Source organism: Lissotriton vulgaris, chromosome 12 (genome assembly GCF_964263255.1).
Source record: "Lissotriton vulgaris chromosome 12, aLisVul1.2, whole genome shotgun sequence".
Classification (NCBI taxonomy): domain Eukaryota; kingdom Metazoa; phylum Chordata; class Amphibia; order Caudata; family Salamandridae; genus Lissotriton; species Lissotriton vulgaris.
This window is the reverse complement of record NC_141700.1, coordinates 133,920,504-133,936,134: the sequence shown is the minus strand read 5'-3', so window position 1 is coordinate 133,936,134 and position 15,631 is coordinate 133,920,504. Positions and strand designations below refer to the sequence as shown.

General features: G+C 49.2%; 1 protein-coding gene across 1 annotated transcript; it reads right to left on the bottom strand.

Annotated features, from left to right (window-relative positions):
* Nucleotides 1–354: 354 nt before the first annotated feature.
* On the bottom strand, nt 355–12,677 carry LOC147673651 (protein S100-A2-like). The gene is made up of 3 exons (XM_086947588.1): nt 12,552–12,677; nt 2,283–2,432; nt 355–527 (listed from the first exon to the last, which is right to left on the bottom strand). Exons 2-3 carry the CDS (start codon nt 2,412–2,414, stop codon nt 393–395), a joined length of 267 nt encoding a protein of 88 aa, XP_086803714.1. The 5' UTR covers nt 2,415–2,432; nt 12,552–12,677; the 3' UTR covers nt 355–392.
* Nucleotides 12,678–15,631: the final 2,954 nt, after the last annotated feature.

The window sequence follows — 15,631 nt, the reverse complement described above, 5'->3', positions numbered from 1 at the left end:
CCATGGATAGGACAGGTAAGACCCATATGAAAGTTGACATCCACTGTCAGACCAAAAAGGACATCCCAGAACCGGACTTTCAGCATTTATTAGTGGATTTGTGACCCCCCGCAGTAATAATGCCATATGAATCTACGTCCTTGCATTTTCCCACCAAAGTAGCCACTCCACATGGATGCAGGGCGAGAAACAGACTTTCCACAGTGGGTACAACGCAAAGGTGAATGCTTGAAAATTAATCAGCCGCTAGTAGTTACTAAGGCCACCTTCCAGATAATTATCATCTACTGACCATGTAGCAACCTCACTGGCAAAGACAGGCACTTTTTAAAATCAGAAAATATAAACAAAAAGTGTAGAAAATATTTTTTATTCAACTCAGACCACCATTTTTAACAGCCTTCTTCCATTATCATACTCAGAATAGCCAGAAACATGGCAAACTCCTTGTAGGTAACCTTGTTGTCACCATCCATGTCCATCATTTTCATCACTTCTTTCACCGCCTTCTCGTCTTTCCCGGCGCCCTGCAGAAGAGGAGGCAACAATCATTAGGAAGGTCTATAAATGTGAAGTACATTACTTTCTTGAAGCATTTCAACTCCCTCACGGTGAGCAAGGATTGGAAGGCGTGCCCCATCCCTCAGTCGTCAGTATACTCAGGACACAGAAGTCCTGCCCCTGGAGACGCAGGTATTAGTTTTGCCCTGGCGAGCCAGCCCCTACAATGCGAGGAGTCCAATAGCACGGATCGCTCAATCCCCAAACCCTGGCAGATTCTGTGGGCCCATTTCAGCCTCGGAATTAAGTGACTTCGCCACTCTGTCTTCTAGGTGGCTGCTCCTACGAGGCATCTAAAGGTGGCTCCATTGAAGAATCTAACTTATTTCCTCCTAGGCAGATATCAAGCCTAAAGGTCTGTCCTTGGGGCTGCTGCTGTCAGTCACCAGCAGCCTTAAAGGAGAACCTGCTCAGCTGAAATGTACAAGAGCACTGCACTGAGTGTATTGATGCTTCCAGAGGCCCCCACTAGAGAGAGGAAGAGCGTCATAGACAATGAGAAGGTGGATTAATCCTGAACTATGGGCATTACCTGGGAAGCTTGCATTCCTGCTCAAGATAAGAATCAGCTTTGTTAATTATGGGACCCCCCCTTCCCTTTTAGCCTCCCTGGTTCCTCATAACCTCCAGGAGCCCTCGCCTCACCCACGGGCACCAGTAGAAAGTTCTGAGACAAACCATACAACCCACACTGAATCTGCTGGGGCATGACCAGGTCCAGCACCTAGCCTGTGCCATTACAAGATCAGTGGTGGAAGTACACACCCCGCTCTAGTCAGGACTAGACCACGATGTTGCTCACTTGAAACAGGCCGTTTGTGTTGATGGTGCCCATATATCCTGGAGTAAGGAGTTCTCCACTTTTAGAACTGGCTCAGGAGTGGATGTCTTGGAATGCTATTTTAGCCAGAACTGTCTTCCTACTTCCTTCTTTCTGTGATTTGCACCTACACTCAGGGTGTGGTTTCCAAAGGCACTCCTAATGGGGTCATTAAAAGATGGCCCTTGGGCTGCTCTTTAGGCCTTGTAGAAGAGCAAGATGTGAAATGCTATTTCTAAAGCAGACTATGGTCATACCTTTCCAGCTGTGATGCAAAACATCAGTACTATACTTAAACCACAAGGGATGTTGGCAGATGCCATACATCTTTATGGTGAAATTTGGGTTGAAGCATGGCGACATGTTGAAAAGGAGAGCATTAGTCAGGGAGCCGAGCACTTGCAGGGATGAAGTCCAGACAGGTTGTTGAGTTCAAGATGATTTATTGCAGATATCTAGAGGAGCCCCACAGGAGCAGCCAGCATGCTGCTCAGACCCATCATGAGTGTGGCTTTTCTTGACAGACACCCAAAATTCCATAGTACATCAACACACTAACATTCCACTGGCAAGGCATGTGGTGGAAACGGCACACACAAGAATGGATAGGAAACTAGAATACTACAGCACTCCACAGTGACACCGCTACCAAAACCATCAGCTCTATTCTTTCAAGGAAACCTTTGTTCTAAAGTTTACATGCGCAATCCTTCTGGGGAGACAGTGGAGAGTGCAATAAAGCATCACCAAAGTGGTGCAAAGTGGAATAAAGTGACTATTGCAGCCCCCACCCTAGCATATTAGGAGGAAACGAAGTACAGATTGGTTGTGCATGTCATATCTGTGAAAAGGGGAAATAAATGTCCTACTTTAGTCAATCTTCATTCTACAATGTACTCACAGATAAAGATGGGAACTCAGTCTTCACTAGAAGTTGCAGCTCTTTCTGGTCGAGTTCGCCACTCTTGCCATCTGCTCCAGAGTATTTTTTGAAGGTCTGGAGCATGACCGCACAGAGCTGTTCCAGAGTCATTATAACTGGTGCTTCGATCTGTAAAGAAATGAATACCGCAGTCAGAGTTAGGGATTTAAAATGCCAAATACTGTATTTATGATACAGTAATCACCCACTGACCATTATTATTATTATGTTTCTTATATAGCGCCTGAATCGACCCCCGAAGGGGTATCTCCGCACTTGCCTTGGGAACCCGTCCTGGCTTTTCCCTGGGAGATAGCCCCTACAGGGCATCCCCAAGGTGAAAGCCAGGCATCCCGCCACAGGGGGGCCGTTGTGGAGATTAAGCAAGCTTAATGCCCAGAGTTGCATAGTGTGAACCCATGATTAGGTCAGGCACCGAAGCGAGAATGATCAAGTCCATGGACATTTGAGCTCAAGACCCTGCCGCGTCGGGAATTGAACCCTGGTCCCGGGTCTGACCTCTGCTTCAGGGTCTGCCTGCTCTAACCAGTGAGCCACACTTCTCCACATTAAGTGAGAACTACCTACAGTCCCCTCCCACCCTCTGGTCCAGCCCAACGTATAACTCTATAACTCCTCTTGATGATTTGTGCACTCCAAATAGGCCTGGCCTGGGCAACATTGTAATTGTTTCGGTGATATTGACATATTGCGTGTTACGTGAAATTTCATGAACGTTTTGCTGGAAGGAGACTGGTTTGCACAAAATATATCCTAGCAGGGTTATCTACATGCTCAAGTTTCCTTTCTGGATCATACAAGACTTGTTTGTTTAAAACGTCATGCAAGAGACAGACAATCCTCTTTTTAATTAAAATCATTATTTTGCAAATCTTGCTTAGGGATATTATAGCCACAAAGAAAATTATGCAGTTTGGCTTTCCTAGTTCAAAGGACAGCTTCTGCCTACGTGTATTTGTCAGTGTCAAGCACAGTTCTTTTATTTTGATTCCTATATGATTTGTTTATTCTCTGGGCTTCTCCGAACGCAGTAGCGGCCCGTCCATTAGAGCAAAGGGGCCCCACCACATTCCTTTTTTGCAGAAATGTAGAGTGTCTGTCAGTCTGAGCAAAGGTCAGTCTGACAGACATTCTCCTCCGTGTCAAGGCATATTTTGGGGACCCCTGTAGGCACAGAAGCAATCGAAATATCTCTTTCCTCAAACCCCAAAAACCCTTAGAATTACACGTGGTAGAGAGACAGAGTCAAATATAGAGATAGGCAGATAGAGAAATAGATTAGACAGACATCAACGAGGGGAAAAATTACTTTTCCAGGTGGCCCTTTGGAGAATGAAGCCCCCCGGCAATTGCCCACTTTCCCTGTGCCTTAAATTGTCTCTGGACCTCCTCAGTCCAGCAAAGGGCTTGGAGGTTCTCCCCCTCATGGCGAGGGAGTGCGTCACAGATATACTCTGACCCGGGTGGTGTAGTTTTGAGCCCTGAAGTGCCCAGGGTCGACTGTCCATCAGTGACACCTCGTCACAGAGCTAGGTGGGGCGAGCAGTCTTCCTGACCCCATCCCACTCTGTGACGAGTAAGGGACTGCTGCCTCCTCTCATTGGCTGACCAATAGAATATGGTCCTAATACTACAGGACCCACCAAGCGGTCCCTCTCACCACTTGAGATTACAGCTCCAGGCAAGTTTCTTATGTTTGGTGCATCTGTGTGTGTATGGATGTGTATTTGTGTGGTTGTGTACGTACGGTGAATGGGTGCATGTGTGTGTATGTGCTTGTGACTGGTAAATGTATGTGTGCAGTTGTACACTTGTGAATAGATGAGTATGAGTGAGTGTGCATGTAGGTGGGTGAGCCTGAGTATGTGTGTGCATCGGTGGCCCACCGGCCCCCGCTTGAATTACCGGCCACTGAGCCAAGATGTAACATGCCCACGACACAAAACACAAGAGTGCAGTCCGATAACAGTTTCATAGTCTTGCCCCACAATCTGTAGCTCCATTTCATCTGCCTCCTCCTAGATTTACTGTCTTTGTGTGATCTTGCTCCCGCCATTGTTAAGTCTGATCTGAGTGACCCACATTTCTGCAGGTCATCACAGCCCAGTCTCCTAAAGCCCCTACTACAGATCAGAGGTCAGTTTAACAGATGCAATGCCTCCAAGTTGAGTTTCTTCAAGGTGGACCAGATGAGTAACATTTGATTTAACAACATCACATGGAACATGGGTGTGTTAGAAGGGGTATTGGAAGGGACTTATGCAAGCAAAGCAAGCTCGTGGCCTGGGAGTGTTGTGTTGTTATTCTGTATTCTAAGTCCTTTCCTGGAATAGAGCCCACAGTGCTGCTTAAACCTTAGAGTTAGAGACTGGAGAGAGCTGTAGACTGGTGGTGGTTGGTTATCCCGGGGCCTGTGGTCCTCTGCTCCTGGGGCTGCCGTAAAGTCAACTTTCAAACTCATACGAATCAGTGTGGATTCTTCAGGGTCCTTCAGCCCGGATGGTGGTAATACGGTTATAGTCGTGAGCGGTCCATTATAGAGGTGGCAGTTCCTGTCTTGTTAATTTCTTTTAATGTCTTCAATACCCAGGATCGTCATTGATGGGCGTGTCCAAAACATACCAATAAAATACTGAGCAACTAGTTATGAAGTCATCCCTTGTTCGAAGTGCTTCATTTTGTATGATAGCGACAGGACGCAGATACACAGTAGAATGGAAGCAGCCCCTCCCCCCTTTTTAAGAGGGGCCAGAGATCCCCCAGCTGGTGGGTGCAGTGTGTAACTCCAAACACCTGTGGGGAATGCCTTGAGGTAGTGAAACCTCTGTACCCTCTTTCCATGGGTTGTCTTAGGGGGGCACAGTAACTGGGTGCCACCTCCTGTGCGGTGACCTTCCAGAGGCTTGTTTGCCATTGCGCCTGCATCTGTAATATGGCACGGGCGCAACAGCAAAGGTTTTCTAACACAGGTGGTGAAAGCTTCCTAACTAATCATAAGATGTGTAATATTTCCACGAGCTTAGGTGTACGTTATACAAGACCCACCTAGGGCTGGTCACCAGAATTAGGTAGGGGTGTGCGAAATTCCCGAAAAGTACTTTTGAGTAATTACACGAAATTTGGAAAAAAACTACATGCAATGCTGCATTTATGACTATATTGTATTGAAAGTGTGTTTTTGCACCCTTTTTGGGTTCAAGAATGCATTTTGCGTAAAAAGAAAAAACCCGCAGAACACTCAAGTGCCATGACCAACAGCTGCTCAAGTTCTATTCATTCAGTGTCCCCATGCTCCTGCGATAGGATTTGTACCTGGACAAACTCATAATCAAGGGACGTGACATTGTTTTGGGAATGTCGCCTACCTGGTGTAACATGAAATCCTACGACTTACATGACTTTATGCAGAGGTAAAGAAAATGTTGACCAAGCATAGAGTTAAGTGAGAGTAGTGGAGCGGGAATGTTGATGTGGAATGATGGGAAGAAGCCAGGCAGTGGACGAATTTCCCTGGGGAGGGGCATTATTATTGTGGGAGATCCTGAAGAAGCCAAGTAAAGAGGTAAGGACCCCAATCATTTCAGAGCACAGAGTTAGAAGGATCTGTTGTAGCCAGGGCTGAAAAAACTTGCTTTGTTCCCAAAAGCGCCATCATGTCCATGTCAGATGGGGACATTGGACAGACCAGATCGCTTTGAAGACTTCATTGGTGGAATCCGCACCAAACTGAATGACCGCACCCTAGCAAGTGATCCAGTTAAAGGTTAAAGTCGGCCTTAGGTCGGATTGCATATCAACAGCAACTGGTGATCTCTTAAGGACTAAAACAGACAGGTGTGAATCAGCCACAGACCACTGTGCCTTCTGGGAAAGTGTGTGCAATGTTTTGATTTTTTTGGCAATCTTCATGAAGGTCTTTATAAAATGCGGCAAATGTTTCCTTTCTCAACATCATGACTTCTGGGACAATTTGTGTCAGATATGATCACTTAATACTAACAAAATTGTTCTGCGTATAATCTCCATTAAAATGCTTCTGTGCCGAAAACACTCAGCAAATAAACACTTGCAAAGAAACATTCTGTAAATCTTTTGTAGCTTCGCAGAGATTGATTAGAGTGAAAAAGATCTGGCTAAGTGGTAAGAATTGACTAGGAGAAGAAAAACTGTGATGAAATGTAAACCAAGAACTTCAAAGTGTGGAACAAAATGAGAAACCAACAAACGTGGACATCCCTGTGGTAACCAACCCTGCTGGGGATTCATTGAGAAGGTTCAGGCAAGAGGTTTGACTCTGCCCTAGGCTGGATAACATCACCCCTCTGAAGACAAGGCACATGCTGGGCCTAGTCTACATGAGCCAGCTCTGGTAATCCAATGTCTGCCATCAGCCACGTCAGTAGCGCAGGGTATACCTGGGAGAGGTGAACAGTGAAGGATTTCTGGGCAGAGGAGTGCGGCAGGAGGTCATGTCTAAAGACAGAAGACAGCCAGCCAACACACACAGGACAACAACTGTTGCGTCAACTCTACTGAAGTGGTACATTAATTAGACGAATGTAGTTTAGGAGTACTTGCAGGCCTTAACATTAGTGCAAAACAGTACCCGTACACTAACCATGAAGGTAATTGTGTGAGAGTTTGCTGGTGCATTTTCAGCGCATATATTAGGGTAATTGAAAGCCTTCTGGTGTAGGCTGGCGCAGCGTTTTGATCATCAGATTACCGTGGGTTTAGCATCTACCACTGTAGCACTGGAAGTTTTATCTGGAACGTGCGATATTTATTTTATGACTGCTGAGTTTCTTTGTCTTAGTTGTTACATGAGGGTAGAGCTGCTCTGTCAGCAGGGGCAGTGCTCCTAAAACAAGGAAGCGTGGTATTCCGTATAATGAAGCTGCCCTTCCTTCCACGCCCCACAGCTTTAGTGAGCCCTTCCTTCCACGCCCCACAGCTTTAGTGAGCCCATCCTTCCACGCCCCACAGCTTTAGTGAGCCCATCCTTCCACGCCCCACAGCTTTAGTGAGCCCATCCTCCCACGCCCCACAGCTTTAGTGAGCCCATCCTCCCACGCCCCACAGCTTTAGTGAGCCCATCCTTCCACACCCACCAGCTTTAGTGAGCCCATCCTTCCACGCCCTACAGCTTTAGTGAGCCCATCCTCCCACGCCCCACAGCTTTAGTGAGCCCATCCTCCCACGCCCCACAGCTTTAGTGAGCCCACCCTTCCACGCCCTACAGCTTTAGTGAGCCCATCCTTCCACGCCCCACAGCTTTAGTGAGCCCACCCTTCCACGCCCTACCAGCTTTAGTGAGCCCATCCTTCAACACCCTACCAGCTTTAGTGAGCCCATCCTCCCATGCCCCACAGCTTTAGTGAGCCCATTCTTCCACGTCCTACAGCTTTAGTGAGCCCATCCTTCCACACCCTATCAGCTTTAGTGAGCCCACCCTTCCACACCCCACAGCTTTAGTGAGCCCACCCTTCCACGCCCAACAGCTTTAGTGAGCCCATCATTTTAGGCCCTACCAGTTTTAGTGAGCCTATGCTTCCACACTGTATCAGCTTTAGTGAGGACATCCTTTCATGCCCTACCAGCTTTGGGCCTTTTTTTTCAGTCCCCTGCGCCTCTGGTGCGCAACTTTTAAAATAGGAAGAATAAAGAACAGGCAGGGCAACAGGCTTGTAAAGAAGCCCCTCAGTGAGCTCATCCTTCCACGCCCTACAGCTTTAGTGAGTCCATTCGTTTGCACCCTACCAGCTTTAGTGAGCCCACCCTTCCACGCCCTACCAGCCTCAGTGAGCCCATCCTTCCACGCCCTACAGCTTTAGTGAGCCCATCCTTCCACGCCCTACAGCTTTAGTGAGTCCATTCGTTTGCACCCTACCAGCTTTAGTGAGCCCACCCTTCCACGCCCCACAGCTTTAGTGAGCCCATCCTTCCACGCCCTACAGCTTTAGTGAGCCCATCCTTCCACGCCCTACAGCTTTAGTGAGCCCATCCTTCCACACCCTACAGCTTTAGTGAGCCCATCCTTCCACGCCCTACAGCTTTAGTGAGCCCATCCTTCCACGCCCTACAGCTTTAGTGAGCCCATCCTTCCACGCCCTACAGCTTTAGTGAGCCCATCCTTCCAGGCCCTACCAGCTTTAGTGAGCCCATCCTTCCACGCCCTACAGCTTTAGTGAGCCCATCTTTCCACGCCCTACAGCTTTAGTGAGCCCATCCTTCCACTCCCCACAGCTTTAGTGAGCCCATCCTTCCACGGCCCACAGCTTTAGTGAGCCCATCCTTCCACACCCACCAGCTTTAGTGAGCCCATCCTTTCACGTCCTACAGCTTTAGTGAGCCCATCCTTCCTCGCCCTACAGCTTTAGTGAGCCCATCCTTCCACGCCCTACAGCTTTAGTGAGCCCATCCTTCCACCACACCAGCTTTAGTGAGCCCACCCTTCCACGCCCTACCAGCTTTAGTGAGCCCATCCTTCAGTGCCCTACCAGCTTTAGTGAGCCCACCCTTCCACACCCTACCAGCTTTAGTGAGCCCATCCTTCTAGGCCCTACCAGCTTTAGAGAGCCCACCCTGCCACACCCTACAGCTTTAGTGAGCCCATCCTTCCACCCCACCAGCTTTAGTGAGCCCATCCTTCCATGCTCTACCAGCTTTAGTGAGCCTATCCTTCCACGACCTACCAGCTTTAGTGAGCCCATCCTTCCACGCCCTACAGCTTTAGTGAGCCCATCCTTCCACACCCTACCAGCTTTAGTGAGCCCATCCTTCCACCCTACAGCTTTAGTGAGCCCATCCTTCCACGCCCTACAGCTTTAGTGAGCCTATCCTTCCACGACCTACCAGCTTTAGTGAGCCCATCCTTCCACACCCTACCAGCTTTAGTGAGCCCATCCTTCCACGCCCTACAGCTTTAGTGAGCCCATCCTTCCACCCTACAGCTTTAGTGAGCCCATCCTTCCACGCCCTACAGCTTTAGTGAGCCCATCCTTCCACACCCTACCAGCTTTAGTGAGCCCATCCTTCCACACCCTACCAGCTTTAGTGAGCCCATCCTTCCACGCCCTACAGCTTTAGTGAGCCCATCCTTCCACCCTACAGCTTTAGTGAGCCCATCCTTCCACGCCCTACAGCTTTAGTGAGCCCATCCTTCCACACCCTACCAGCTTTAGTGAGCCCATCCTTCTACGCCCCACAGCTTTAGTGAGCCCATGCTTCCACGCCCTACAGCTTTAGTGAGCCCATCCTTCCACGCCCCACAGCTTTAGTGAGCCCATGCTTCCACGCCCCACAGCTTTAGTGAGCCCATCCTTCCACGCCCCACAGCTTTAGTGAGCCCATCCTTCCACCCTACAGCTTTAGTGAGCCCATCCTTCCACACCCTACCAGCTTTAGTGAGCCCATCCTTCCACCCCACAGCTTTAGTGAGCCCATCCTTCCACACCCTACCAGCTTTAGTGAGCCCATCCTTCCACCCTACAGCTTTAGTGAGCCCATCCTTCCACACCCTACCAGCTTTAGTGAGCCCATCCTTCCACCCCACAGCTTTAGTGAGCCCATCCTTCCACCCTACAGCTTTAGTGAGCCCATCCTTCCACGCCCTACAGCTTTAGTGAGCCCATCCTTACACACCCTACCAGCTTTAGTGAGCCCATCCTTCCACGCCCTAGAGCTTTAGTGAGCCCATCCTTCCACCCTACAGCTTTAGTGAGCCCATCCTTCCACGCCCTACAGCTTTAGTGAGCCCATCCTTCCACACCCTACCAGCTTTAGTGAGCCCATCCTTCCACCCTACAGCTTTAGTGAGCCCATCCTTCCACGCCCTACAGCTTTAGTGAGCCCATCCTTCCACACCCTACCAGCTTTAGTGAGCCCATCCTTCCACGCCCTAGAGCTTTAGTGAGCCCATCCTTCCACGCCCTAGAGCTTTAGTGAGCCCATCCTTCCACCCTACAGCTTTAGTGAGCCCATCCTTCCACGCCCTACAGCTTTAGTGAGCCCATCCGTCCACACCCTACCAGCTTTAGTGAGCCCATCCTTCCACGCCCTACAGCTTTAGTGAGCCCATCCTTCCACCCTACAGCTTTAGTGAGCCCATCCTTCCACGCCCTACAGCTTTAGTGAGCCCATCCTTCCACGCCCTACAGCTTTAGTGAGCCCATCCTTCCACACCCTACCAGCTTTAGTGAGCCCATCCTTTCACGCCCTACAGCTTTAGTGAGCCCATCCTTCCACGCCCTACAGCTTTAGTGAGCCCATCCTTCCACGCCCTACCAGCTTTAGTGAGCCCATCCTTCCAGGACCTACAGCTTTAGTGAGCCCATCCTGCCACACCCTACAGGTTTAGTGAGCCCATCCTGCCACACCCTACAGCTTTAGTGAGCCCATCCTTCCACCCTACAGCTTTAGTGAGCCCACCCTTCCACCCTACAGCTTTAGTGAGCCCATCCTTCCACCCTACAGCTTTAGTGAGCCCATCCTTCCACACCCTACCAGCTTTAGTGAGCCCATCCTTCCACCCCACAGCTTTAGTGAGCCCATCCTTCCACCCCACAGCTTTAGTGAGCCCATCCTTCCACCCCTACCAGCTTTAGTGAGGCCAACCTTCCACGCCCTACCAGTTTTAGGGAGCCCATCCTTCCACCCCACAGCTTTAGTGAGCCCATCCTTCCACCCCACAGCTTTAGTGAGCCCATCCTTCCACCCCACAGCTTTAGTGAGCCCACCCTGCCACACCCTACCAGCTTTAGTGAGCCCATCCTTCCACGCCCTACAGCTTTAGTGAGCCCATCCTTCTAGGCCCTACCAGCTTTAGTGAGTCAATCCTTCCAGGCCCTACAGCTTTAGTAAGTTTATGAATTCACTTTACCACGCCTGCATTTCACTCTCCCACTCGTGAGGTACCAAAAATGTTCTTTCCTCAAATAACCAATGACAGTGTTGGAATAGTAAATGATCCGGTTTTCAAATATTTTACCATATTTCAACCCTGCTCCTATTTTAAGGGAAGCGAACATAAGGGGGCTTCCATGGTTTTGACACCGGCAGAAAACTTCTGCAGAATTCCGAGAGTGCACACTGATATTAATGAAAAGCCCAGGACTAGGAAAGAATGTTCCCGAGTGCACACAGCCATCTGGTTGTCTCGCCTGCGAATGTCTTGTTGACATTTTATAATTCCAAAGAAGCCCCTTACTTAGAATACAACCCTGACCCGTGTATCCCTTGGACGGCAAAGACACTTCAACCCGCGGGGGGGGGTTATGAAAAGTCAACGTTATCATTAACGCACTTTTGGAGTCACCTGGTCGACCACACTGACGCCCCCAGAACAGACCCCAATGGCTCCAATTCATTATATGTTGGGTAGAGGGTATTCTCGGGTAGTCTGATGCTGCGCCCATTCATACCCGGCCTGGTGTTACCACTTGAAGATTTCCAGGTGCGTGAACACCAGAACCGATTTTACCAGCTGGTGAATGTGGCCAGTAAATCACAGCCCGCTCAGGCTTCAGGCGGCGCCTGGCTTTGGCGCCCAGGCGCTTTCCTGACCCCTTTCATGGCATCAGTGTAATTTGAAGGATTTTGTGGCCCCTGGAAAAATAAATGGTGGGGCCCCCGTACAGAACAGCTTTGAACTGTTATTACCCGTCACCTTCCAGCTTTAGCCCACATGGTGCCAGACATTAATAAATTATGTTAACCTTTAACAGGGTCACACAAAAGCAGTTGACATATGTCTTGCCTGTGACTCAAAAATCCTTAAAATGGCACTGCTTAGACATTCAGGCATAGAGGTAGAGATAGTTAGATTAAAAAAATAGAGAGGTCAAAGAGAGAGGTTCACTCTCACAGGGGGCCCTTGCAAGGCGGGGAGCCTGAGAGAGGGCACGTTTTGGCACTTAAAACATCTCTGCGTGGCATGAGGGAGGCACGAAATGCCCGCTCCTACCAGCCCGCGGCGTCTGCGGAGCCCTCGAGCTCTTCCCGCCATCAGCGCCGCTCAGAGGTTGCCTCGCACTTATAGTAAATACTGGCCCGAATCTCATTCCCTATTCCTGCCACAAATATGGGTATAAGGCAGACCCGTGAATACTGCTCATAAACACCATGCCCAGCCACAAGGTGCCCCGCCGCCGCCGCCGCCGCCGCCGCACCCAGCCTCCTTGCAATGGCGCCAAGCAGAGACTCCTGACAGCTGCGCATGAAACTTACCTCAACCACAAGCAGGAAGAAGGCACTGGCGGCTGGCACTGGAAGTGGGTGGATTGAGATGTCGCAGGACTATTTAATGCCCTCCCAACCCCTCCCCTTCCTCCAGGCAAAAGCTGCACCTAGTTACTGGAAACCGAACATGTTTGAACAAACAGTTTCGAAAAAAATGCCACGAAACTGGATTTTCCCTCCTTGTATGGTGACGCCCACCAGATGTTAATCCGAATGTCAGGTTTAGATGATTCAGGGACAAGCCTTTGATTTCACTAATGTCCGTCACTAAGATGTTTTTTCTTCTGCTTTCTAGGCGCACTCAGGTCGTTACAGAAACTACAAACTTCATGTACCTCTTTCCTCTTAATGGTCTCACATTGTTTTTGGAATGTGTGGGCAGTTTGTGGACTTATCCGTCATCCCCCGAGGATGGAATTTTTCGACCACGCCTTAAAAGACAAAGAGCAACAACTGGGTGTGCGGTGGGACGTTTTCTTGTTTTTCTGGTCCATACTAGTTCTGTTTGATTATCAAAGAAATGCATTGATCTCTTCTTTTCTGGGAGTAACAACCCCCCACTGTGATGGACAGATGGATTCCCTCCATGCCCCCGCCCCCAGGGAGTGCCTAGCCTCCAGTCACGTGGGAAAGCCTTGGGCTGGTATTTGTTTTCAGACTGAAGGCAGGCCGGAGTCCTTAAGTCCTAAAAAAGAAAAACAGCGTCTCACGTTAAATGCGGTTAGCATGACTTCTGGGCATGTGTAGGGCTGATTTTATAATCGGACAAAGAAGACTACAACTCCCAGAATGCAAAAAAACAAAGCTTGGACTGGAGCAGTTAATCCTACATGGACCTCATAACATTGGCAGGGTGTCAGTCGGATGCCCCTCTCTCCCTAAGATTTATAAAACTGTTGATTCCTGAAGTTACAACTTAACAAGCATTGCCACCCTCCCAAGCCCTGATGCGTCTACCCCTGCCCCCTCCACCTTGGCACAGGGGAGCATGTCATCCTCTCTCCTGTCAGGCCTCATCCTGCCCCACACCTCACCTCGGCACAGGGGAGATGTCACCCTCTCTCCTGCCATACCTCATCCTCCCCTGCCCTCTGCCGTCCTCAGCACCCCTGCCACACCCCATCCCACCACCGCCCCTTAACACAAGACTTGAATGGAGTGTGAAACACGGTGCACAAAGGTGACTATGATAGGTAACACGGGAACCCGGGTGTCGTCAGGGACCTTGAGTAAGTTTATACAGGAAGAACAGTGGTCCGAAGAACATATATATCACAATCAATGTACACAGACATCCAATGATAAATGCATTTAATTGTATATAAAAAAAAAATAAAACAATCTGACAGCGCGGTGGGTGTGTGGTAAGAAAGTGCTCGGTGCTCTAATACAAGTGATACACACGTGTGACAATGCATGATCAAGAGTGTGTATTGAACAAGAACAACACCGCGCATTTTATTCTTATGTACAACCAAATGAGGTCCGTAGAACTACTCAACGACATTCAGATCCTTCAGACAGATCGACATGATGTAGCACGAGCAGTACAATTGCAAAACATCACATGCATTTCCACTCATCGACCTGAAGAGGGCAGTGTTCACCCGCTAGAATTCCAAATTGCCTAAAGTGGAAGGCAAGTGGAAGCAATGTGGTGATCTGAGGGAGGTCAGCCATTTTAGAAGAACATTGCTGTTTCATCTCATTATTGTAGTGCTAGCGGTTGAGCAACATCTTAGGCGCTGTGGCTAATTCAGGGCACTTAAGCTACATTTTCCCAAAAGATGTGTCTCTCTGAAAGAACGTTTTGTATACTAAACCTATCCCTACAGAACTGGACTGGCTTTACGGCAGGGAAGTAGCACAATACGCAAGACCTGTTCTGTTCATTTAGGGCCACGTATTTTGGCTCTAAAAACATTTAAAATCTCTTGAAACCCTTCCTGAACACACTTGAAGGTCAAAAGTGTCGTCTTTCAGCATTCAGTGAGGTGAGAGACAGATACAATAAACAGAGATCCCTAAGGATCTAAGCACATAACTTAAATGAAAACCATGACACGTCCTATATACATGTCAAGTATAAAATTATATATATATATATATCTCAAAGCTCCAAGGTTCACACTAATTGGAAACGCACTCTGACATCCACTGCAGCAACCTTCATGAGGTAAAAGCCGGATCGGTGAGCGGATCCAGTTTACAGCATGCCTGTCAATTCACGCCGGACGCGTTTCGTGCTCATTGCACTCTTCAGCTGCGCGACAGTCATTTTGGCATAGGGGCCACACCTCCCACTTAAAAATATGAGCCCTCCAATGGGCGACTCAAATGAGTCCGTGTTGGTTTGTGGGTCTTGTAGTGTGTGCTTCAGTTATGTGCCGCTGTCTGAGCTGTTTCAAGCCCACCAATGGGCCTCCACTCGCACATCCGGCTTGTCAATCCTCCATGGATGCCTCCACATTGAGACTCCGTGATACGGAGCTCCGTGGCCCCAAATTTCCGGGTGGTGCATTTCCTGCGTCTGGGAGGCAGCGTATATATCAAAGCTCCAAGGTTCCCACCAGTTGGAGACGCACTCTGACATCCACTGCAGCAACCTTCATGAGGTAAAAGCCGAATCGGTGAGTGGATCCAGTTTACAGTATGCCTGTCGATTCACGCCAGACGCATTTCGTGCTCATTGCACTCTTCAGCGGCGCGACAGTCATTTTGGCATAGAGGTCACACCTTCCACTTAAAAATATGAGCCCTCCAATGGGCGACTCAAATGAGTCCGCGTTGGTTTGTGGGTCTTATAGTGTGTGCTTCAGTTATGTGCCGCTGTCTGAGCTGTTTCAAGCCCACCAATGGGCCTCCACTCGCACATCCGGCTTGTCAATTCTCCATGGATGCCTCCACATTAAGACTCCGTGATACGGAACTCCGTGGCCCCAAATTTCCGGGTGGTGCATTTCCCGCGGCTGGGAGGCCGCGTATATATCAAAGCTCCAAGGTTCCCACCAGTTGGAGACGCAACAGCAGCAACCTTCCTGAGGTAAAAGCCGGATCGGTGAGCGTAT

Coding starts and splice junctions, on each gene's coding strand:
- LOC147673651 (XM_086947588.1), bottom strand. CDS start 2,414: ATGACTCTGGAACAGCTCTGTGCGGTCATGCTCCAGACCTTCAAAAAA. Junction 528..2,282: donor CTGAGTTCCCATCTTTATCT/GTGAGTACATTG, acceptor CCTCTTCTGCAG/GGCGCCGGGAAAGACGAGAA.